The sequence below is a fragment of the Electrophorus electricus genome, chromosome 11 (genome assembly GCF_041902795.1).
Source record: "Electrophorus electricus isolate QZ-2024a chromosome 11, ASM4190279v1, whole genome shotgun sequence".
NCBI classification, from domain to species: Eukaryota; Metazoa; Chordata; class Actinopteri; order Gymnotiformes; family Gymnotidae; genus Electrophorus; species Electrophorus electricus.
Window position 1 is genome coordinate 23,400,749 of NC_137507.1, and position 20,702 is coordinate 23,421,450.

Here is a 20,702-nt window from a genome sequence, read left to right on the forward strand (position 1 = left end):
TGCGTATCCTTCCATCTACATGTCTCTCTGATCAAATACAGGGATAATTTAAAAGTACAAGGCATGAAATAAAAAAAAAATTCATTAAAATCCAAGAAAAATATGCACAATCTTTGCAAACTGTTTCTGAATGACCTTTTAATCATAACTAACACTTGTGTTTCCTTAAACAAGCTCTAGTTTGTCAGTATTTTATTTAAATAAACTTGCATTCATATAAAGTCCAGTGTTTAACAAAGCACACATTATGATGTAAAAGGCTCTTTTATTTAAATTCTTAAAAAGCAAGAAAAATCCAAACATTTCCATACGTGTGATACAAGAGTAGTCTCACAAACCTTGAAAGGATGCTTCTATACAACAGTGATGCATCTAATGCTTCCATACAGTTGAAAATAAGCACTTTATAAAAATATATCTACACCGTTATGAACTTAGTATTTTTTTTGTTTTGTTTTTTTTAAATCAAGTCAACACAAACTGGTTTTAGCCTACAGACAGATAATCCCACATTTTGGAGCAAAACAACACTGAATGCAGCAGTGTTATGGGTGTTTGTTGGGGGTTTTGTGTGTGTGTGTGTGTGTGTGTGTGTGTGTGTGTGTGTGTGTGTGTGTGTGTGTGTGTGTGTGTGTGTAGGCAGTGATGAAGGAAGTAAAAAGCAAAGGGGTCAAGGCATTCACAAGGTTGCATGGACTACACTGAATAGATGCATAGGATGCTTTCTGTATTCTCCTACAAGTCCCTCTGACATAAGAGGGATATTCAACACTAATGTGCTATGAAATTCTGACAGCTGAAATGGTTCAACTTGCACACCTACAGGGAAATACTTTAATGATGTTTAGTAATGAATGGGTGAGCCATCTTTTACATCCCTGTCTTGCTTGATCTGTGTAAAGATTTAGTCAGAGATGCTGGGAAAGTGATGATGCATTTCGAGTCATAGAGCTGTACTGTAACTTTCTGTACTGCCCACAAGGGGGTGCCCTATTTTAATTATTTCCATGCATAAGCCACTTCTCTCAGACAGATCCTCAGTAGGTTCATGTAATGTAGTGTAAAAACTGAAAACAAAAGATCAGCTGCAAAATGGAAACCTCACATTACGAACAGGGTGTTCAGAATGAGGAACCCATGTATATATTGACGTCTAAATAGGTGCATTTTAGATGATGTTATGGGACTCTGGCAAACTTTGGGGATGGAAAGCAGGCATTTTGGTGGCTGGGTGGCTATTCCTGAGACTCCTTGCCCATCATCTTGTAAACCTCTGTGGGTCCATCCACATGGGTGATGGTGGTGGTCAGCTGGATGTCTTCGCCACTGTTCCCACCTTGATCTCCTGCATTATAAAGTGTTAGGACAGGTAATTCATGGGACGATCAAGGCCTAGTCATGGAGCTTGGTACCGGTTCAAAACACTTCTGCTTCTTCAAAAAACAATTTTTCACTGTGAAACTCAGATCTGAGCAACTATAAACAAGAGATTAAAGAAGGGATTTTTCCCCTTAACTGCTCACTGGTCAATATACTGGATTTTGTTTGCCCTTTCTGAGACCTTGGGGTAGGGAGGGAGGAGGGGAGGAGCTGTGGAGCAAGTAGCCAGCCATACTCAAAACTCACCCTACCTATAGTAAGGGGGGCAGGGTAAAGGTTTTAAGTCTAACTTCAAGAGATGGATGGTTTTCATTACGACCGCTCTGGAAGGAAGCCTGGTCTCCATTAAAGACACCACCTCCTGCCAAAGAGGCCCCGATTTTCCCCATGGGAAAAACAACCCCATCCGTTCCTGGCACCATGACATGCTGCTTGTAGCCCAATTCGGAGAGTGCCCAACATCACACCTTCAAAATACTGAAGAAGCTTAGAACAAGGGGGACTTTGCAGGAATTTAACAGGAAAGCAGCTGCAAGAGAGAGCCTGGCACACAATGCAGGAAAAGAAACATGTAGATCTGTTTGCCTTAACCGTTACCATCCTTTTAAAGCATGCACACATTTAAAAAAAATTTTTTTTTTTTTAAATGTAGCACACTACAGATATTAAATGTTCTTACTAAGAAACCTGTGGAGAGTGCTTGAAAAACCACAAGGATTAAAAATAATTAATTAATTTGTTAATTAAATGATCTCAAGACTGGGTTGGCCTATTTTTGTTGGTGCCACAATAACAAGTTCCAGCTTGAGTTGATTAGTTTTGCTTTACTACAGGGAGGGGAAAAAGAAACAACTTTAAATTGGATTAAATCAGTTACTAATTTGCAGTCAGTTAGTAATGAGATGTTCATGTGGTAAGATATGGAAGAAGCATGAAGGATCCTACCGCTGGACTGCTCGTCTCCGTAGCGCTTGTGGGATGGGGCATACAGGAACATGAGGGCGAACACGTACAGGTTCCACATGCCATAAATACCAGTAAAGAATGCACTGTTCACCTGCACTGTGTAGTCGCCCCAGTGCCAATGACCCTCATTCACCTATGCACAGGCAGACAGACATTGTGTTCAGATATGTCCTTGCCAAACATTTTTCCCAGTTTAACAAAACAACTACCTGTCATCACAGAACCTACAAAAAAGGTGCACAACTTTTTACAAAAGCTAAGCTTTGGTCATGTGAAGAGAGAAAGATTCTTTCTCCATTTTAAAACAAAGTCTGAGGATGGCAAATGGCACACCTGACTGACGATGAAGAAGATGACCGTCATAGCTGCACATGCCAGGGTGACCAGCATCAGAAACTTGAAGCGGAAGATGAGACCCTGAAATGGAGATGACCAGGATGAAGATAAAAGGCCTCAGACCACATCCAATGGAGAACTGAATTATGTAAATGTCTGAGCTTTAGTACAGAAGCTCCTTGCCTCATAATGCAGGCGCCGGGCCTTGGTCATGGCGGGCAGAGATGACCTCTTTCCGCTGATGTTCCTGAACACTTGGAACACCATGAAGCACAGGAACAGGAAGTAGAGGCAGGCACATATTCCAGCCACAATGATGAAAGCCATCTGCAATTATCTCAGTTAAGGAATCTTACTGAACCATTCCATCGATTATGCTACAGTATAGGGTAGGCTGTGAGAATGCAGCTTCCAAGTGAATGTAATGAAGAAATTAAACATTATATATTTTCTGAATGTAGACAATGATGATTTTGCACAAACCCAGGCAAGCCTAGTATATGGTGGTCAAAAACCGTCACACGATGTTCTGTACCATACAACACCTTTAAAGGATACAGCCAGCTCTGTTCCAACATCAGAGGCCCAGATGCTGTAGAAAGGATTGGTGAGCTGCACTCCTCTGTAAAAAAAAAAAAAAAAAAAGAACAGCCTGAGAATTATACTTCAGTGCAATCCGATCACATCAATTCTAACTTGCATCAATGCTAATTCAATGCAATACAGACTGAGATAGCATAAGACCAAGAGCTGGACGGCGTCCAGACAGGCCCAGAAACGTGAACAGCATACTGTTGGCTTACCTCTCACACATATCAAAGATGAAAAGGCAGAAGGAGCCAAAGACGATGGGCCCCACCTGCTTCCAGTACACAGACAAACGGTTCCTCTCTGACTGGTCCTGACGGAAGTCATAGGATAAAGAGAAAGAACAGAAGATGATAAAAATGTACATTTTTAAAAGTAGCTACATTTAAAACAACCCCAACACAAAAGTAAACACCTATATCTACATTGGTGATAATTTCAATACATTATACTGTGATGCCAATATAATGAGCACAGGCATGTAACACTTAAATTATAAGTCAAGGTAAATATCGGTAGTTCAGGTTGATTAGTTCGATGATGGTGTTCTCCGATCTTGGCATTTTGGTTGCAAACGCTTCATCACCAGACGAGGTGACATTCAATGCAAGCATCATACTGTGTTCGATCCGTGAGTTTTGTCGTAAAGAGGGCCAACCAAGAAACCCAACCAGAAGACCGTGAAACAGTCACAATGGCAGCCCAACCTATTAATCAAGGTTGGACACAAAGAACCAGAACAAACAAACATTGACACGTGGGTCAGAGCACAATGCTCAATCAACCAACCAACCAATACTCTGCCCAATGAGAAAAATACAGCTCATTGCCCTACATGACAACCAGCATGTAGCCAACCCACCAACTAGTGCACCGCCTGAAGATGACGAGCCAGATCAGGGCACTACATCAAATCAAGTAACCAATCAGAGATCAGCCTACAACCTGCAACCCAGACCTGGCTTTAAGACCAGTTGATCAGACAATCCACGTCCAGGAAAACAACCAATGGCATTCAGGGGTTGAACAAGGCCCATGAACAAACAGATATTACGACAAAAACTCACAGATTAAACACAGTATGACGCTTGCACTGAAGATGTCAACTTGTCTGGTGATGAAATGTTTGCAACCGAAATGCCAAGATCAGAGAACTCTACAACATCCATTTTAAATTATAACACCATTTAATTGGTATAATTTGAACCTAGGTCAAGCACATGCTGATGAATAGTAGAGGAGAGAAAAAAAAAAATAAAAAAAAAATAAAATAAAAAAATAAATAAATAAATAAATCAACTAAACATGGAGTGCTAAACTTCTTACCATTAAATGCTCTCCACAGAAGATGATCCAGAAGGACAGCAGCATAGCATAAAAGACACCCTGGCGGATATCCCCAAAGAGAAGCATCCATGTCCAATCAAATCCAATGGAGAACCACTCTACCGGGATGTTGATGAAGGTCATGGAGATTCCCAGTGCAAAGATGACCCTATGGAAAGGCCAAACTCCATCAGCCATTTGCTTGAGTGTGTGCTGTATCCAGCACCCAAGTACCATGCCCATACAGGTTTATATGACACTGTTCACACTACATTCGACATTTAAACATGTGCGCAAAATGGCTCTTAAAGCTTGGGTGGATAACAAAAAAAAAACAAACAAACCCAACACCATAAACCTGCGGCTGTTTAAGATCAGTTGTTTACTAAAGCTAGCACACACACATGGACAAGATGAAAGAGTAAATCAGGGAAGAAGAAGAAGGGGAGTGGCGATGAAACCATAAATCCCATAGAAACCTGCTCAATGGCGTGAACAGTCTCAACACGTTCCGTTACAAGAAGAGAGAGAGGGACTACACGATGCTGGTATGCTGAAAATGTTTCATGTTTGCAAAAGCAACCTGGTAGCAGTGTGTGTATGTATTGGGCAGCCAACTCAAAAGGACAGATCACACTTCTTTTCTTCTACCCCATGTCCTATAAAGCTGCAAATTGACAGATGAAACCTTATATTTAGACATGTATGCAGGAAAAAAATGAATAATATAAATAAATAAATAAAAATAGCAAGAATTAAAAAAAAAAAAAAAAAAAAAAAAAAGACACCTACATGCATGGCTTCTGTGTTTCCCCTACACCTACACAACACATCCATAACCGAAACCAAAAAGGGAAAACGGAAGGAAAGAAAGGCTGAGCATGCCCCCCCACCCCCCTTCACCTGGGGGCTCGTGAAACTCTCCCACTTGCATTTTGCCCCCTTCCCATGTGTCCAGGCCCAAGTCAGCGCTGCTGGGGTGAGGCGCCATTTTGGGACCTCTCACAGCAAGCATGCCAGCGGGGAGACAGTGCCACATCTGCACACTTACGCTTCTATGAGATGCGGAGAGGGTTGCAATTTGCATTGACAGTCCCCCGTCTCTAGGCAGCTCGCCGAAGCTTCCACGGCATGAAAAAATAATGGCGAAACTGCACAAGACACAGCAGCTTGAGAGCTTGTCGCCTTCTGGGGCCGCCTGTGGAAAACCGGCACGGCGGACAGATAGCGGCAATAGGGAGGGGTTGGAGGAGATAGCGGCAATAGGGAGGGGTTGGAGGAAGGAAGGCAAAAAGCAGTTTCACTGGTATAAAATGTGGGACAGAAATATGACTTGACTTTCAATATAATTTTTTTGTAATGTATTTTTGCAAAGGCAATGACATCATATTACACACCATTGATTATGAACGTATTGTATAATCTCCATTTTTTTGTGTCTTTTCCAGACATTAGGTTTTATACAAAACAGAATTATATACAGTGATGTAGAAATATCTATTTTATTATTTAAAATAAATCAACACACAAAGAGAGCAGCATTCGCAGTATCTCAATTAACTCTGGCCTTATGGACTTCAGTTAACCCATCTAACACAGATTTACAAATTCACCCATCCTCAGTTGAAATTAGGTTTTTATTATTATTTTATTATTATTATTATTTTATCATTACATATATTTAATTTATCCAATCATATAAATGGGGGGGGGGGGGGTCAACCACCTTTTTAAAAGTTTATTGTTGCTCTTTATAAAGAAATATACCACACACACACACTTCTGGCTCATTCACAGGGCACTACAAAATGAAAAAAGTTCTGTGGAAAAGTCTTACTACAGGGTACTGCGAAAATCTGTGTCAGTGATTATTCATCCTCGCCCCATGTAACCCTCCCAGCATCTGTGGTTTTCCGCTTGCTGTTGCGTTGGAGCAACATATTTCCAACCAAATTATCTCCAGGCATGTGAATTAGTACACTTCCACTGCAACTCTCAGATTTATTTTTATGGCATTTAGCTGCCACTTTTATCTAAAGTTACTTACAATTATGAGTATAACTTGAGCAACTGAGGGTTAAGGGCCTTGGTTAGGGGCCCAACAGTGGCAACCTGGCAGTGGTGGGGCTTGAATCGCAACCTTCCAATTACAAGTGAAGTACCTTAACCACTGAGCTACCACTGCCCAAAAGATCTTGAACAGTCTCTCACTTGGAATAACATTGCTTTCTTCTTCCTATTTGTGTCTTATGTATTCTGTTGTGGTTGTTAAGAAAATTCCCCACTTGCTCTTCAGGTGATCTTTTTTCTTCCAGCTTGGGTCCTCTACCAGAAGTCTGGGAGCTTGAGAGTCCTGAGCAGTATTTTAGCAGCCTCGAGTGCTCCGATTACCAGGGGAACCACAGCTGCCTTCATCCTCCACATCATCTTTCAGACCTTGGCAGTCCTTCAAGCATTCCATGTACACCCTGCCTAATAGCATTTTGCATCCCACCGTTATGTGCTGGATTGTCTCAGGGGCCTTGCACAGCCTGCACCTGGGGTCTTGCCTGGTGTGGTAGATCCCAGCCTCTACTGATCTTATATCCAGAGCTTGTTTCTGTGCTGCCATGATCTGTGCCTCTGTGCTTTCTTTCAAACCAACATTTTACAGGATGTGGTAAGATTTCTCCATATCAGCCACTTCCACTATTTACCGGTGGTACATATCATCCAGGGTTTTTTCCTCCCATGATGGTCCCCATTCCTCCTCATTTCCATCTTCCTCAGGTTTCTGCTCTCTGCTCTCTCACTAAGCACTTCATCAATTCACCATTATCCGGATGTATTCCTGGATCTTGGTTGCTTCATCCTGGATAGTGGCTCTGACACTTACTAGTCCTCTGCCCCCCTCCATCCGCTTAGTGTACAGTCTTGAAGTGCTGGATTTGGAATGAAGCCCTCCATGCAGTGTGAGGAATTTGCTCGTCTTGATGTCAGTGACTTCCATCTCTACCTTAGGCCATCTTATTATGTAAGCAGGGTACCTGTTGACCAGCAGGGCATAGGTGTTCTTGTTTCTCCTGTTCAGCTGACTTTTCAGGACTTGCCTCACTCTTTGTAGGCATTTGGCTGTAACTGCTTTCCTTGGGGCCTCTTCAAAATTCCCATTTTACACTTATATTTACAGCATTTGGGAGACACTTATCCAGAGCGACTTACCAAAGGGCTTTGTCATTTGCCATTTTCCCATGGGACTCAAAAAGGTACTTGTAGGCACCATCAAAATCTGTTATATTAACTTTTGGTAGTGCGATCCCCTCCGTTCTAGCCACATTCCCTCTCCTTGTAACCATACGACCACACTCATCCAGTCCAAATTACATTCTGGTGTTGTTTCTGTATATCCTGGTGAGATGGAATAGTGAGTCAATGTCTTGTTCAGTTCTGGCATACAACCTGATGTCATCTATTTACAGAAGGTGGCTAATTATTGCTCCATCCCTTAGCTGGTGTCTGTAGCCAATCTTGGTGATGATTTTAGTAAGGGGGTTCAGGTCGATGCAGAAGAGCAGCAGGTACAAGTCATCTCCTTGGCAAATCCCACACTTGGTGACTCGTGCTTTCTTGAAATCAATCCAGGTGGCGCACAGGTTGGTCTGTCTAGTCTTACAGTTTTGAGTGACTGCTTTATCCAGCAGCAGCTGGTGCTTGGCTCCTCTGGTGTTCCTGACAATCCCTTTCTGAGCCTCTCTCATATATTGAGCCATGTACCTACTTATCTTAGCCACAATGTCCGACAGGAGCTTCCATGCTGTACAGAGGCAGGTTAAAGGAAACAACAAAAAATATTGGTCAGTAAACCAACCTCTGCAATTTCACACAACAGCAGTACTTGCTGCTATTGTTTGTTTTGTTTCTTTCCTTCCTTCCTTTTGTTTTTTTCCTTCTTCCTTCTTCTCCAAGTCCTTCTTCTACACTTGGCTATTTGGGCATTATGTGAAATTTGCTCATTGCAAACTCAAGATTTTAAAGTGGCCAAGTGTTTTATCCAAGATATTCCTCTTCTGGTGCTGTCCCACTGGCTGGGAACATGTCAGAGGAATGCATGTGGTCACAGAGTGGGAATTGTACCCAGAATTCTGATCTGAGGTTGGTGCCTGAGCAAAAAAAAAAAAAAGTGGTCAAAAATTGAGATCCTTCTACTAAGGAGCATAAGTTTCTTATTAATGTTTGTGGTAGTCCACCAAATGGATTAAGAGATATATCGCTCTAGAATAAAGTTAATATAATCCAGCTGGGAATATAACTTGTTTTGCTTCACCAACGCAATGCTACATCTATTTTATGAAAGGACATTTTTCATATTTTGTTTTTTAAAAAATGGTGTTTTTTGTTCAGTATCAGAGATTTAACATTGGGTAAACAAAAACAGACTAGCCCTCATTCCACTTCTTTCAATGGAATGACAGCCCTGGTGCTTCTATTGAGACAAGATGGCTTACGTTTAATTAACTAGCTAACCTACATGAAATATTTTTTTACAGGCTTGGATTCATCTTATGCATTTTATGTTGGATAACTTGGGCTGATATATTTGTAATGTACAAGTTACACAGCCTAGCCTTTTAGGCAAAAGTTGGCCAGCTAATAATATGCTGTTTACATCAATGCCATTAGCTTTAGACAGCTTGTTTTGCTTCGCTAAAGGCACTGCTACGTCTTTTTTTGCTAAATAAATTGTTAGTATTTAGATTTTAGCTTAGTGTGTCATTGCCCATTCCCCATTCCCATGGGAATTTCTAGAACATTCACTACCAATGAGCCTGTTATTTGGTTCAGTTAAAAATAGGGTAGGCCTACAGTATAAAGTTTAAACACGGTAAAGCAATAGGCACAAATAAATAAATACATTGAGACACAATAGGTCTTACCAAAATCAAGAAAAGATCTACCTTTCAGTTTCTTGATATACTCAAGACACATCTTGTAAAAATAATTGTGTATGTCATGTCTGGAGGGCAGTGGGGAGCATTTTATTTGTATATTTTATTTTACATTTTTATATTTATAGCATTTATTGACCAACTGAGCTATTGCTGAACTTCCAATTTCAGTCACTTCAGGCTTGATATTTAAGAGTTACATAAAATGAGCAGAAAAAAAAAAAACAACTTGTTAATTCACAATAATTCAGATGACAACTAATCGCTAAAATTTCATGATCGTGACTGCCCTATCCAGCAATGCTTATGTCTTTACCTGCTGTAAGCTGCAGTGACAATCATGCCACACAGCTGAACTCAGACACCAACTCTTCCAGACTAGTCCTCCCTGAACCTGTGAAAGCTGCTTGGGAGCACAAACCCTCTCCTTGGGCCGACAGCCCTGGCTCAGACAAGGTAGGTTACCATTGTAGATCTTTAAAGACATGGGTAAGAAAAACTTCACATTGCATTCTTTAAACCAGCACAGCTGCATCAGCTGCTGAACGTCCTATTTTGTTTTTGCAGGGGGTGTGAGGTATTGCCCCAGATGGCTAACCGCTAGTTGGTGTAATTTTTAGGGTCCAGCCTACTTCACATTTTATTGGATTGTGGTCCATTACCTAAAATGAGTGACACTTGGCTAAACTATTCAGAGATTAACAGAGATGAATGTACTGGGATTTAATCTCTTAGCAGTTACTTGACCATTCTTGCATAGAGAACAACAAAAGTACACCTTACAGAATTGACGCGTTTCCGTTTCTCCAATCAGGTAAGCTTGATGGGTACTGCAGGATTTTCCCTGGCCCACCGTAAACTACATGCCGTCTCCATCCCCCTCTGACTAGGACAGAGGCGTTGTGCGAATCAGTGTGGTCTGTTTCTCTAGAATTCTCAAAAGGTCAGTGCTCTCCTTTTTTCCTCCAATTCTCTTTATGACATTTAGAATTAATGTCAATAGTGTCTAGTTTGGTTGCTCAAAAGATATCCACTGTGTAGCCAATTTCCTCCTTCAACCTACCACCACTACAGTGCAAACCACCATCATTTGACAAGAATTTAAGTATGAATTCTTTGCATGTTTGGATACACTGGATATACAGGTGGATGTCTAAATGCTCCAGGGTTCACCTCTTGCAGTTGTAGCAAATTATTTCGATATGTTGGTTCTGTGTGAGTCATTGTAATACATTTCTGCAAATCAAGTAATAAGAGCAGAGCTCCAAGTTAGTAGGCTTGCTCAAAAGAAAATAAACCTTAAAGAATTCTCTCTCACTGAGCTTCAGGCAATATATAGTGCAAAAAGTGGAGACAAAGAACATCCTTGTCTTGTTCCCTACTCCTAAATAATATCTGAAACATTTCCATTTATTTTTATGTATGGGGTTGGTCCGTCATGCAATGTTTGGATAATTAGGACATTCTTCATGGAACCCAAACCTACTCAAACCCTTATAGAGATGCCTTACCTTTTCTGCTTCCAAGTTTATCAAACCTACACATTAAACCTGTTCTTAAACACCAGGTACTAGTATGTGGGTGTGTGGATTTGAGCGAGATCTCGCTCACTCTCTCCCTCTTGAACATGAACTATCAAATGGTCTTAAGATTCTAACCCAGTTTACAAAAATAGTGCCATCTATACACCCTGAATTAAAAATGTTCACCCAAGACTATACAGCATATTCTGTCTTCTTAGATTGTGCATCATTGATGCATCATTTCTATGTCCTTTTGGTCAATGCCACCCACTGCTATCTAGAATTTCCTCATTCCATGGTCCAATAAAACCAACCACTTACTACATACATCTGGGCTGTAAATGCAGTTCTGGGACCAAGACCACCGTAACAATGCAGCTACAGTTAACAAAACAGCTACTATCAAAGCCATAGCTAGTTGGTTGCCAAAGAAAGACTGTCATACTTTTCCAGCAGGACAGGGGGTCTTGACATCATGGTAATCCTTCTCCAGTACCAGATCATGATTATGAGGATGCTAGGGGTGAGGAAGGTCTTCATGGCAAACCAGACTTTTGTGAAGCCACCATTTTGATGGATACCCTAAAAAGGCAGAAAACAGTAGAGAAACTGGCAAATGTTAGCCATATATCAGGAACAAAGCTTCCCAGATTCCAGTGATGATGCGCCTAGAGACCTGCACATTTTTCCTTGCCAGGCAGATACTTAAAAGAAGCACAAATATTCACGGATATTTTCTTTTTGCTCCTAGTTACTCATAACCATTTGATAGCCCAGTTAGCCATTGCTGTCAAAAACAGAATGAAAAGAATGGAACCGACACTCACCACCAGACGGATGTCTTTGATCTCCCCAATCCCCACGTTCAAGTTTTTGCGCTCGCTGACAGGCAGCCGGATGTTAAGCAGGTAGTACTTGTGAGACACGCTACCAAGCTCCATGAAGGGCAAAAGGTCACATTCGTAGTAGCGGCCCTCATTCTCGACAGTCTAAGCAGGACGGAGAGTTTTGTTTACCTCAGTGGCCCTTCTGCCATTATGGTACCGTAACATTTCAGAATCCCACCCCCCCCCCCCCAATCTTAATTTCTTCAAAAACTATGAAAACTGGACGGACAGAAGGTTGACAGCTCTCTGAGGTCACACATTAACAGCTCCAGGAGCAGCAGGCATGCTCAGAGGTGGGTAGGAATGTTGCATCTAGGCTGCAAGGTGTGTTTACCTTGGTTGTGGTGAAGTTACAATTCAGCTTGCGCTTTTCCACGGAATGTGCCATCTCTGTCCATTTACTCAAGGTGCTGTCCCTATAGGCCAGGCCAACGTCTAGGGTGGCCACCGCTCCCTCTTCTGCTTGTGCACGCACACAAAAGAAAAAAGTGAGGAACCGCAATTGTGTAAAAAACTCTAATGACTGATGTCTAGCTGCTGACTTTATAGAAAAGGACAAAGATACCAGTAAAAGCACTCATTCATGCAAAAATACTTCAGTCCACAGGCACAAATAACAGAGTCATCTGGAGGTCAATGTCTACTACCATGTTATTCCACACACTTAGATACGCAATCTCAAATACACAGACCAGTGGAACTCTGCTAAACGCAGCAAAAGAATGTGGTCCTTTTAGGTCTTACAGGTCTGCTTGATGCAAACTTGACAGTGAAAAAGCATAATTGCTCCCAGAGCACAAGCTCAGGGAAATGGGTGCCTACTGCTGTGGTAGTAAAGCTGGCCAGCTCAGAGCCTGCAGGGAGGCGGTGGGAGCCATGAAGCCCTCGGTTTAGATCACATTGCACAGCACTGCTTGCTCTGCTTCTCCCTTTTGAAGAGGCCCTTGTCGTGTTATGAAACAAGCTAAAGAGCCCAGAGATTAATGCTACCAGCTGAACCTGGCATTGTATTGGAGGAGGCAGAAGTGGGTGAGCGAGAGTTACTGAAAAAAGGACAGAGGGTGGGGTGTGAGGGTGGTCATTATTAGCAGTATCCTCACTTCTGAGCTCTGCTTGCAACCCATGCCCCCACCCCACCCTGTACCCCTGCCTCAGCCCAGCTCAAAAGGGCTCTGAATGTCAGCTTAGCATGCACAAACATTCCACCCCAACGCAGCAGCCATCACCGAGGCGACTAAGCCCTCTCAACAGCTGTGTTATTGCTGGCATCGTGCCAGGTAGGGATGTCCAGAGTCGGGGGGTGGGGGCGAGGCATACAGAGCAGAATTGTTTTATTACAACACTGGGGGGACAAGGGTTGTGTGTGTGTGTGTGTGTGTGTGTGTGAGAGATCTGCTCAGATGCCTGTAAGCAGCAGGTAAAAGTTTACTTCACATGACTATGTTCTCATTGTCACGTCCTATATTTGGAAAAGATTTTGTATGCTTCGTCTTCCTCCTCCCCAACCTGTCCCAGATAAAGAAATGGCAGATATAACTTTACTGTGGTCCTGAGAAGGAAAGGAAAGATATTAATCATCAAGTTTAGATGCAAAGTGTGTATGTATGCATGCATGTAAATTTGGCTTATTAACTTATCCATGTTTTCACTGAAGTCAGTCTGTACAGGTCTAGATCATTCTATAAAGGGGCCAAATTCCAGTCACTCCAATTAACCTGAACTGTACCCTTATGAGTAGATGTTGTTGACAGACTGAGGCCATGTTCATGGAGGCACAGAGGAACAGATCTGGCAAAGGATCAGAGGTCTTCAGTCCCCCCCCCCCCCCCCAAACACTCGCATGCTCACTGTAAACATCAACATCTGGAGGGGAGGAACTTCTAGGAAAAGAATGATTCAGCACCAGAAAAAAAGGTCCTGGTTATGGCACTACAGTTAGGCTGTGCCAGCTGCGATTTGATTGTTCGACAACGATTTTAGCAGAAGATCTGATAATCTGTCACTCCATCTCCAACAGCTTCATTTTGCCATATACAATGTCATTAAAAACTAGTTCGAGTTGTACATGGAAGTAGATTGTATGCACATACACAATTTTTTTTTTTTCCATATCAATATGTTTTGCCCAACTTTCCATGAGCACTTCTGATGTTTTCTGAAGACTATTAAACACTATAAAAGCCCACCTCACAATCATGAAAATATATGGAGTACACAAATGTGAAAATTAAACAAAAAACACTGGACAACAAAGTAGCAGAAATATGTTCTCTATGAAGTGATTAATCACACTTCATTATATGACAGTGTGATGGACAAATCTGGGTTTGGCAGATGCCAAAAGAAAGCTACCTAATGCAATATACAGTGCCAATTGTAAGGTTTGGTGGAGTAGAGACAATGGTCTGGGGGTAGTTTTCAGGATTTGGGCTAGGCTTAGTTCCAGTGAAGGGCATCATTGACGCTTCAGCACACAAAGATATTTTAGACAATTACATACTTCCAACTTTGTGGCAGTACTCTGGGGAAGACTGTTACTGGGACAAGACTGGGGCAAGCCGGGAGTTGGAAGGTACAATTCCTAAGCAATGCCCATGATTTTGTAAGGGTAATGTTTGGAATTTTGGAACATTTAACAAGCTCATATAGGTGTGATAATCAAGTGTACCCATACTTTTGACCAAATAGTGCATATGTAGCAAGTGTCCTCAAGTACCCTCCTTTATTGGCTGGCAAAGGGACTGTAAAAGCCCCTCCCCCTCTCAAGGGATGAATACGCAACCCTGGAGCTCCTGTTTGCCAGGAGGAGACGGCTTGCTGATTACTTTCCCTCGACAGCTCCCACCCAACATGGTCTCTTCTGAGTCCCCAGTGTTATCCTTTTAATCCCTCTTCTCTTTCAACCAGGTGACCTGAGCCAAGGCCAAACCTGGGTTGCAAAATGATACATCACCAAAACCAAAAAGTGGGTCACATGGTCAGTACTTCAAGAACACTGCATGTTTCCATAAGAAAAATTGAAATAAATTACATAGATCTTGAAAATAACACACTATTAGAACCAGTATCAGAAAGGTTAAAATAGCCCGACAAGTTTAGTGAATTTTGAAAATGTCTAAGTATCATGATATAATTTTTAACAAATTGCCCCAGGGCCAGGACCATCACAGCCATAGAACTCACACTGCAAGTAAGCCTACAGACAGTCATAGCATATTAGCAAGGCATGCTTCCTAGACCTCAATCAGCTAAAAGGCAATTCAGCCATGAACCGAATGGAAACCCCCATCCCTTTATTTCATAATTAAATGCATGTTAACAGTAAACAAAAGGAGTGAAACAGCAACTAAACAACCAGATTGAAGAACCACAGTCTTTGTGATGACAGTCACAGATTGGAGAATTTCCCCCCACCCATATGGAGTTCTGAGGCCAAGCCCTCACTGGGTGCCCTGGAGCCATTGGCACAACCCAGTGAAAACAGCACATCAATCATTGCTAGTCCTGTCTCAGCATGAGACACTCAATCTGCTTTGGGCCACTAGAAAAGCAACATTCCACTGGGTACCCATGCAATCCCTCTTAAAATCCTTATAATCCACACACCAGGTTCTATTAAATGTGACTGCAACAAAAGACAGAATACTAAGGAACAGCTAAAGAAATAGATCTCTTTCCGTCTTACCAGACAATATATTTTCGATCAGATAAGGGGTACCTAATAGAAGCCAGTAGATTACTATGCCTGCCCCTCCCCAACCCACGCACACAGTTTGGGTTATGTTCGCAATAAGATTACGCCATATCTCAGGAACAATTATCCTTAAAGCCATTTTTAAAAACAGACTGGACTCAAGAGTAAAAACCTTTACATTTTTCACTCCACTCTATAATGTTTAAGAACTCAGTTATACAGAGAAATTCAAGCAATTGTGCAGCTACAGTACATAGATGTACTGGCAAACATGCAACTATTCTACATACAGGCAGCTCAACCATGTGGATAAATCACAAAAATCACCCAAAACACTCTGGACGCATGCTTCTGCAAAACGCAGTCACATACCACAAGTCAAGCATAACACAATAACACTGAAACATGAATATTTTAGAACACTGGTGCAGATGAAAATGAAGGGGACAACTCACGAATCTGGTTGTACATTTTGAACGCAATATCAAACTGCAGGATTACAAGCATGAACTGGAACCAGGGGCTCATCTCTTTGTTGGGCAGGGGAATATGCACAGCAAAGACAATGTTGTTGGCCTCGATCCTCTTGGCCATGGCCTCATCGAAGTCTCGGATCTTGTCGCACTGGTAGGGGCCCCAGGGCATGAACCACTTCTTGCCCTGATGGTGCGCTTTCACACTGTCCACACACTTCGTGGCCAGGTAGTGCACAGCAGTGGTGGGACTGGGAGCTGCAGGGGGGAAAAGGACAGGCCGTCAGAAAGGCTTCCCTCCACCAAGAGAGCTGTAGTATTAACAGTATTTAAGCACTGGCCATTAATGAGGAAACTACAAATTATATTTAACAGATAACACTAAACTATAATACTGTAATGGTCCCACTGAGCAGATGATGTTCTGTGCAACACAGGTCATATCATGCAACAAGACCCAATGTAGAGGTGAAGGGCAGCATTACCACAGCTGCATACTGATTCAGTGACACCAGGGCACCTTGTATTGAAAATTACATGCCACCCCCGCCAAAACACATTCCATCCAGCAAGGTCACAAAAATGAGGAACAAAATGTACATTCAGAGGACCTGGACTAATTTTGCTTTGTATAATAACAGATTTGCTCTGAACCCAAGGACACAGTATGACCCACTAGCAAGTAGTGAGTCATTAGCATGTTAAAACAGAGCCACATTTCCCCTGGTATTCAAAAGGCTGCTCACTGGAGTGTGAAGTACCAGTTAATAGAACTCTTCTTGGATCACCCATGACACCTGAAGTCTATAAATCAGCAAGAAGTGGGAGATAATGGGAACCAGTTCATGTGCAAGGGACTAAAAAGCATGATAGTCAAAATGGCCTAGAGGGAACTTTCCAGAAGGTTCAGCAGATCACAGCACAGGATAAAAATGTTCCCCTTTAACAAAAGAAGACTTCATGAAGCATCCAATTACGGGGGAAAGAACCTACTGAAAGATATGGTGAGTAACATGACATAAATTCTAAGTAGACAACAAAATATTTGAAACAATTTCAGTGCTTTACATATGACAGAAATCACCATCCTTGTTAGACGATTTTATAAAAAGAGATATGATCTAGTGACATAGAAACAGAACCACTTCAAAGGAAAGAAATTAAAAGGAATGTGTTCGTAACCCCAGGAACCAATCAGTTATGCACTACTGTGTTTCGAGAGGTGGCAACATACTGGTGGTCAGATATCCCACACTGCTAAGGCAAACTAAATTAGCAATACTAAATCCATCAGCATTCATGTATTTGCTGACCCACAGTGACAGGAGCACAGTCTCTAAATCTCCACCCCCAAAAAAGTGTTGGAAATAATAGAAGGCTTTTGGCTCGGTGACCTCATGCCGTGTTTAAGTTGTCTGATAACAGGAAGAACCGAGAGGCTTTCTTCTCAATTACCCTGGCTGCCACTGGCCACCGACCAAACACAAAGCCATCCTCCCTCATTAAATCAATCTCCAGCAAACAGGCCAGTTCATCAACGAACATTCAACTTCGTGCAGGGACCGAGGCCCGCTTCCTTTCTTTGCAAAGGGACAGGACATAGCCATGGTCTAGATTGAACTAAATAAACATATGAATGCACTCTAGCAAAACTCAACCATGCAGCAAACAGAATGGAATTTTGAAGTAAGGAGGGTTTTTTGTTGGGTTTTTTGTTTAGTGTTCTGATCCTCCAGTGCTTTTAAGAGAACAGAAGACAAGGAGAAGGATCAGTATAGCCACAGGATGATAGCTGGGGTGGGGGCGAGGGGGATTCTGACAGTTCCCAGCCCTTCAGAATAATACTAATGAAGTATGTGGGTGAGTGGGATAGGCTGGCAGCCTGGAGATCTGAGAGGAGAGGAGATATGAAAGTGCCTTCAGGGGGCACGGGAGACAGGAGGGGGAAGCTTTTGTAAGATCAAGGGCTGTGAAGTTTTCGAGATGCGCCGCTTTTAACCATTTAGTAACTGAAGTCTTCGTCTACTTCATCGGGACTGTAAAATATACGCCGCTTCTCCAATTAGACTCGTTTGTGGTAATCAGATATTTAAGAACCAAGTTAATAAGAAGCCTTTTCAGTAAATCTTTGTACCGTTGATTTAAAATATATGATACGTACTATTGCATATAGGGTCATTATTTACAACATGTCCCACTTTAGAAAAACTTTCACGTTTACTTTTAGGATTTTCAAAACACGAAGTCCTCTGATGAGATTAGGATTGAAATTTAGGAACGAGAGAAGAGCGCGCAAGCAGCGAGGAAAAAGAAAAAGAAAACAAATCACAGCGCAAATGAAGTCGCTCTCTTGTGCACACCCAGCACCAGCTAAGGACAACTGAAACGAATTCGAAATGGTGAAAATCACAAAGGCTCTGTTCGACGTAAGGAAAACCAGCGCCCATGTTTAACAGTGGGCTCATGTAGTCTAACAAAGCATTCCGTAACTTTTCACTTCATTCCAGAATGATATTTTCCTTTGCGTATGCGACACCTAAATAGACTTACTTGCAGCTAAGATACATGTTAGCTAAATTAAATGGGTGTTTGCGCGCATTTTACACAACATCTTAAAATAATCTGTCGATTCTGGTTCCCTACGAGCTGGTGACTACTTACCAATCAAACCTCCGACCATAAACGAAAACGCCTGAAATAAGAGTAGAATAAGTCCCACGATAACCAACTTTTTCGTGCTCATATTTTCAATAATTGCTCCGGCCATTTTCGAAAATTTGCCTCTCCAGCCGTGCGAAAAAAAAAACTTAAAGAAAAGGAAACAAGTCCCCGCATCCAGGTACACTACTCCCCGTTCGAGATTGAGTGAACGAGGCAGTACTGGCTCTTTCTGCCCACTTTGAAGGGAAACTATAGGGGAAAGGGAATTATCACATGACTACGCGGCATCCTGCGCCGATCCGTAGAGCACCGCATTTCCAGAGCAGACTGTGTAGCAGGTCGACCTGTTATGACCAAATTAAAATGATATTAATTTATGGAACACATAACCAACGACTGTAGATAATCTCGTTATCACTGACATGTACTGTCTATTTAAAGCTTTGCTCTGGTTTTCGGCTCTGTGAAAAGCCGTGGGAATCTTGTGTTTACAACAGATTATATATTCTTATTATAACTAAGTTTTTAAATGGTTTGATTTAGTTACAGAAAACCACTTATCTAGGTGGCACGCACAGAAATGCCCGCGCACACACGCATACAGGGCTTCTAAAAACAAAAGGGCATTGCACAGTATGATATACAGAGATTTCTTTCTTTGTAAATATACGGCATTCGTGCTTAGAAAAAAAGGGTTATCTCTGTCAGTCAGAGACTCTCAAGGAGCGTGTGGCTAAAATTATGCGGTACTATTAATTTTTCATATTGTGCTCCAAGCTTACAGAACACCCAGTGGAAGTGGTTAGAAAATTGGCACGTTCCCAATATAAGGCCTTCTGACATTTTATTTCTATGCTGAAATACCATCGCCTCAACAGAGAATGCAAATTAAAAAATAAAACAACAGTGTGATAATCAAATAAACATATTTTAATATTTGTTTAAATTCTCATCCTAACTTCAGGTAAATCATGAATGATTTTTTGCCTCATTGTTAGTACCCTGTCAGTATAAGAGAGGCAAATGTAGATTAAATAAACCAATAAAGAGTAGTTTATGTTTAAGAAAAAAAAAATTAAAACAAGAAAACATAATTGAATTATGAATCACATTGTCATTGACATATCTGTATATAATGATATTACATTTGTTCTTCCTTGGCTAAAGGTCCCAATAATTCAAGCTTTCTTAAGAACAGATTGTGATGGCACTAATTAACACATCTTGATAGAACACCAATTATTTATATATATGAGCAGTGCATATATAAAAACACAGAGCTTTATGAAAACAAATGTGTGGGCTGAATCCAACATTAGCCATTATTATATTATATTATAGAACCAACCAGAAACCCCACAGTCCTCACGGTCTGCATGCTTTTTGGACAAACTGGGTAGTCATGTCTGCTGAATTGGGAGGTTATTTACGTTGTTAATGATAAAAATGGCTAATGTTAGACCTGGAAAGCAAATGTGTGGCCAAACAAGACTTCATAAATAATTTTACAGATCATTCCGCTGTCATTTGTGCTAGTGATAAATGCTGGATCTACAGCACCTCCTGCTGGCCGTAAATAAACAACCACTCCATAACCGATCTGCTTTTTGAGAACTCTGTTGTCAAAACTGGCTGCTGTGGATTGATAATATACTACTCCAGTACAGGTCATTACTCTCTCTTCTATGGCAAACTCCTGCAGTTCATGATGGGTCAGGCCTTGTCTCATACCACTTGGCACCAGGCGAGCTTCTACAGGATTATACATTCACACTTCTCTGGGGGTGGGGGTCCCTGAAGGATGGATCAAATGGGGTTCAAATAAGGAGAATTATCAATAGATTTAAATGCACAAATGTTTGCATACACACCAACATGCACACATATGTATTTGTGAAAGTATGCGCACACACACACACATTCACAAAACCTAGAACTACTCA

At 41.6% G+C, this 20,702-nt stretch overlaps 1 protein-coding gene across 2 annotated transcripts; it reads right to left on the minus strand.

The window, feature by feature from the left end:
• Window positions 1-245: 245 nt before the first annotated feature.
• Window positions 246-19,019, minus strand: wls (Wnt ligand secretion mediator). Of its 2 annotated transcripts, XM_081723895.1 has the most exons (13): window positions 18,760-19,019; window positions 16,081-16,356; window positions 12,266-12,390; window positions 11,872-12,033; window positions 11,490-11,626; window positions 5,648-5,794; window positions 4,597-4,765; window positions 3,486-3,583; window positions 3,241-3,304; window positions 2,866-3,009; window positions 2,680-2,763; window positions 2,326-2,479; window positions 246-1,345 (listed from the first exon to the last, which is right to left on the minus strand). In XM_081723895.1, the coding sequence occupies exons 1-13, from the start codon at window positions 18,863-18,865 to the stop codon at window positions 1,236-1,238; spliced, it is 1,776 nt and encodes a 591-aa protein (XP_081580021.1). In that variant the 5' UTR covers window positions 18,866-19,019; the 3' UTR covers window positions 246-1,235. The 2 variants fall into 2 exon arrangements, with proteins under 2 accessions (XP_081580021.1, XP_035384166.1); XM_035528273.2 differs by lacking the exon at window positions 5,648-5,794 and having other exon boundaries at window positions 18,760-19,015.
• Window positions 19,020-20,702: the final 1,683 nt, after the last annotated feature.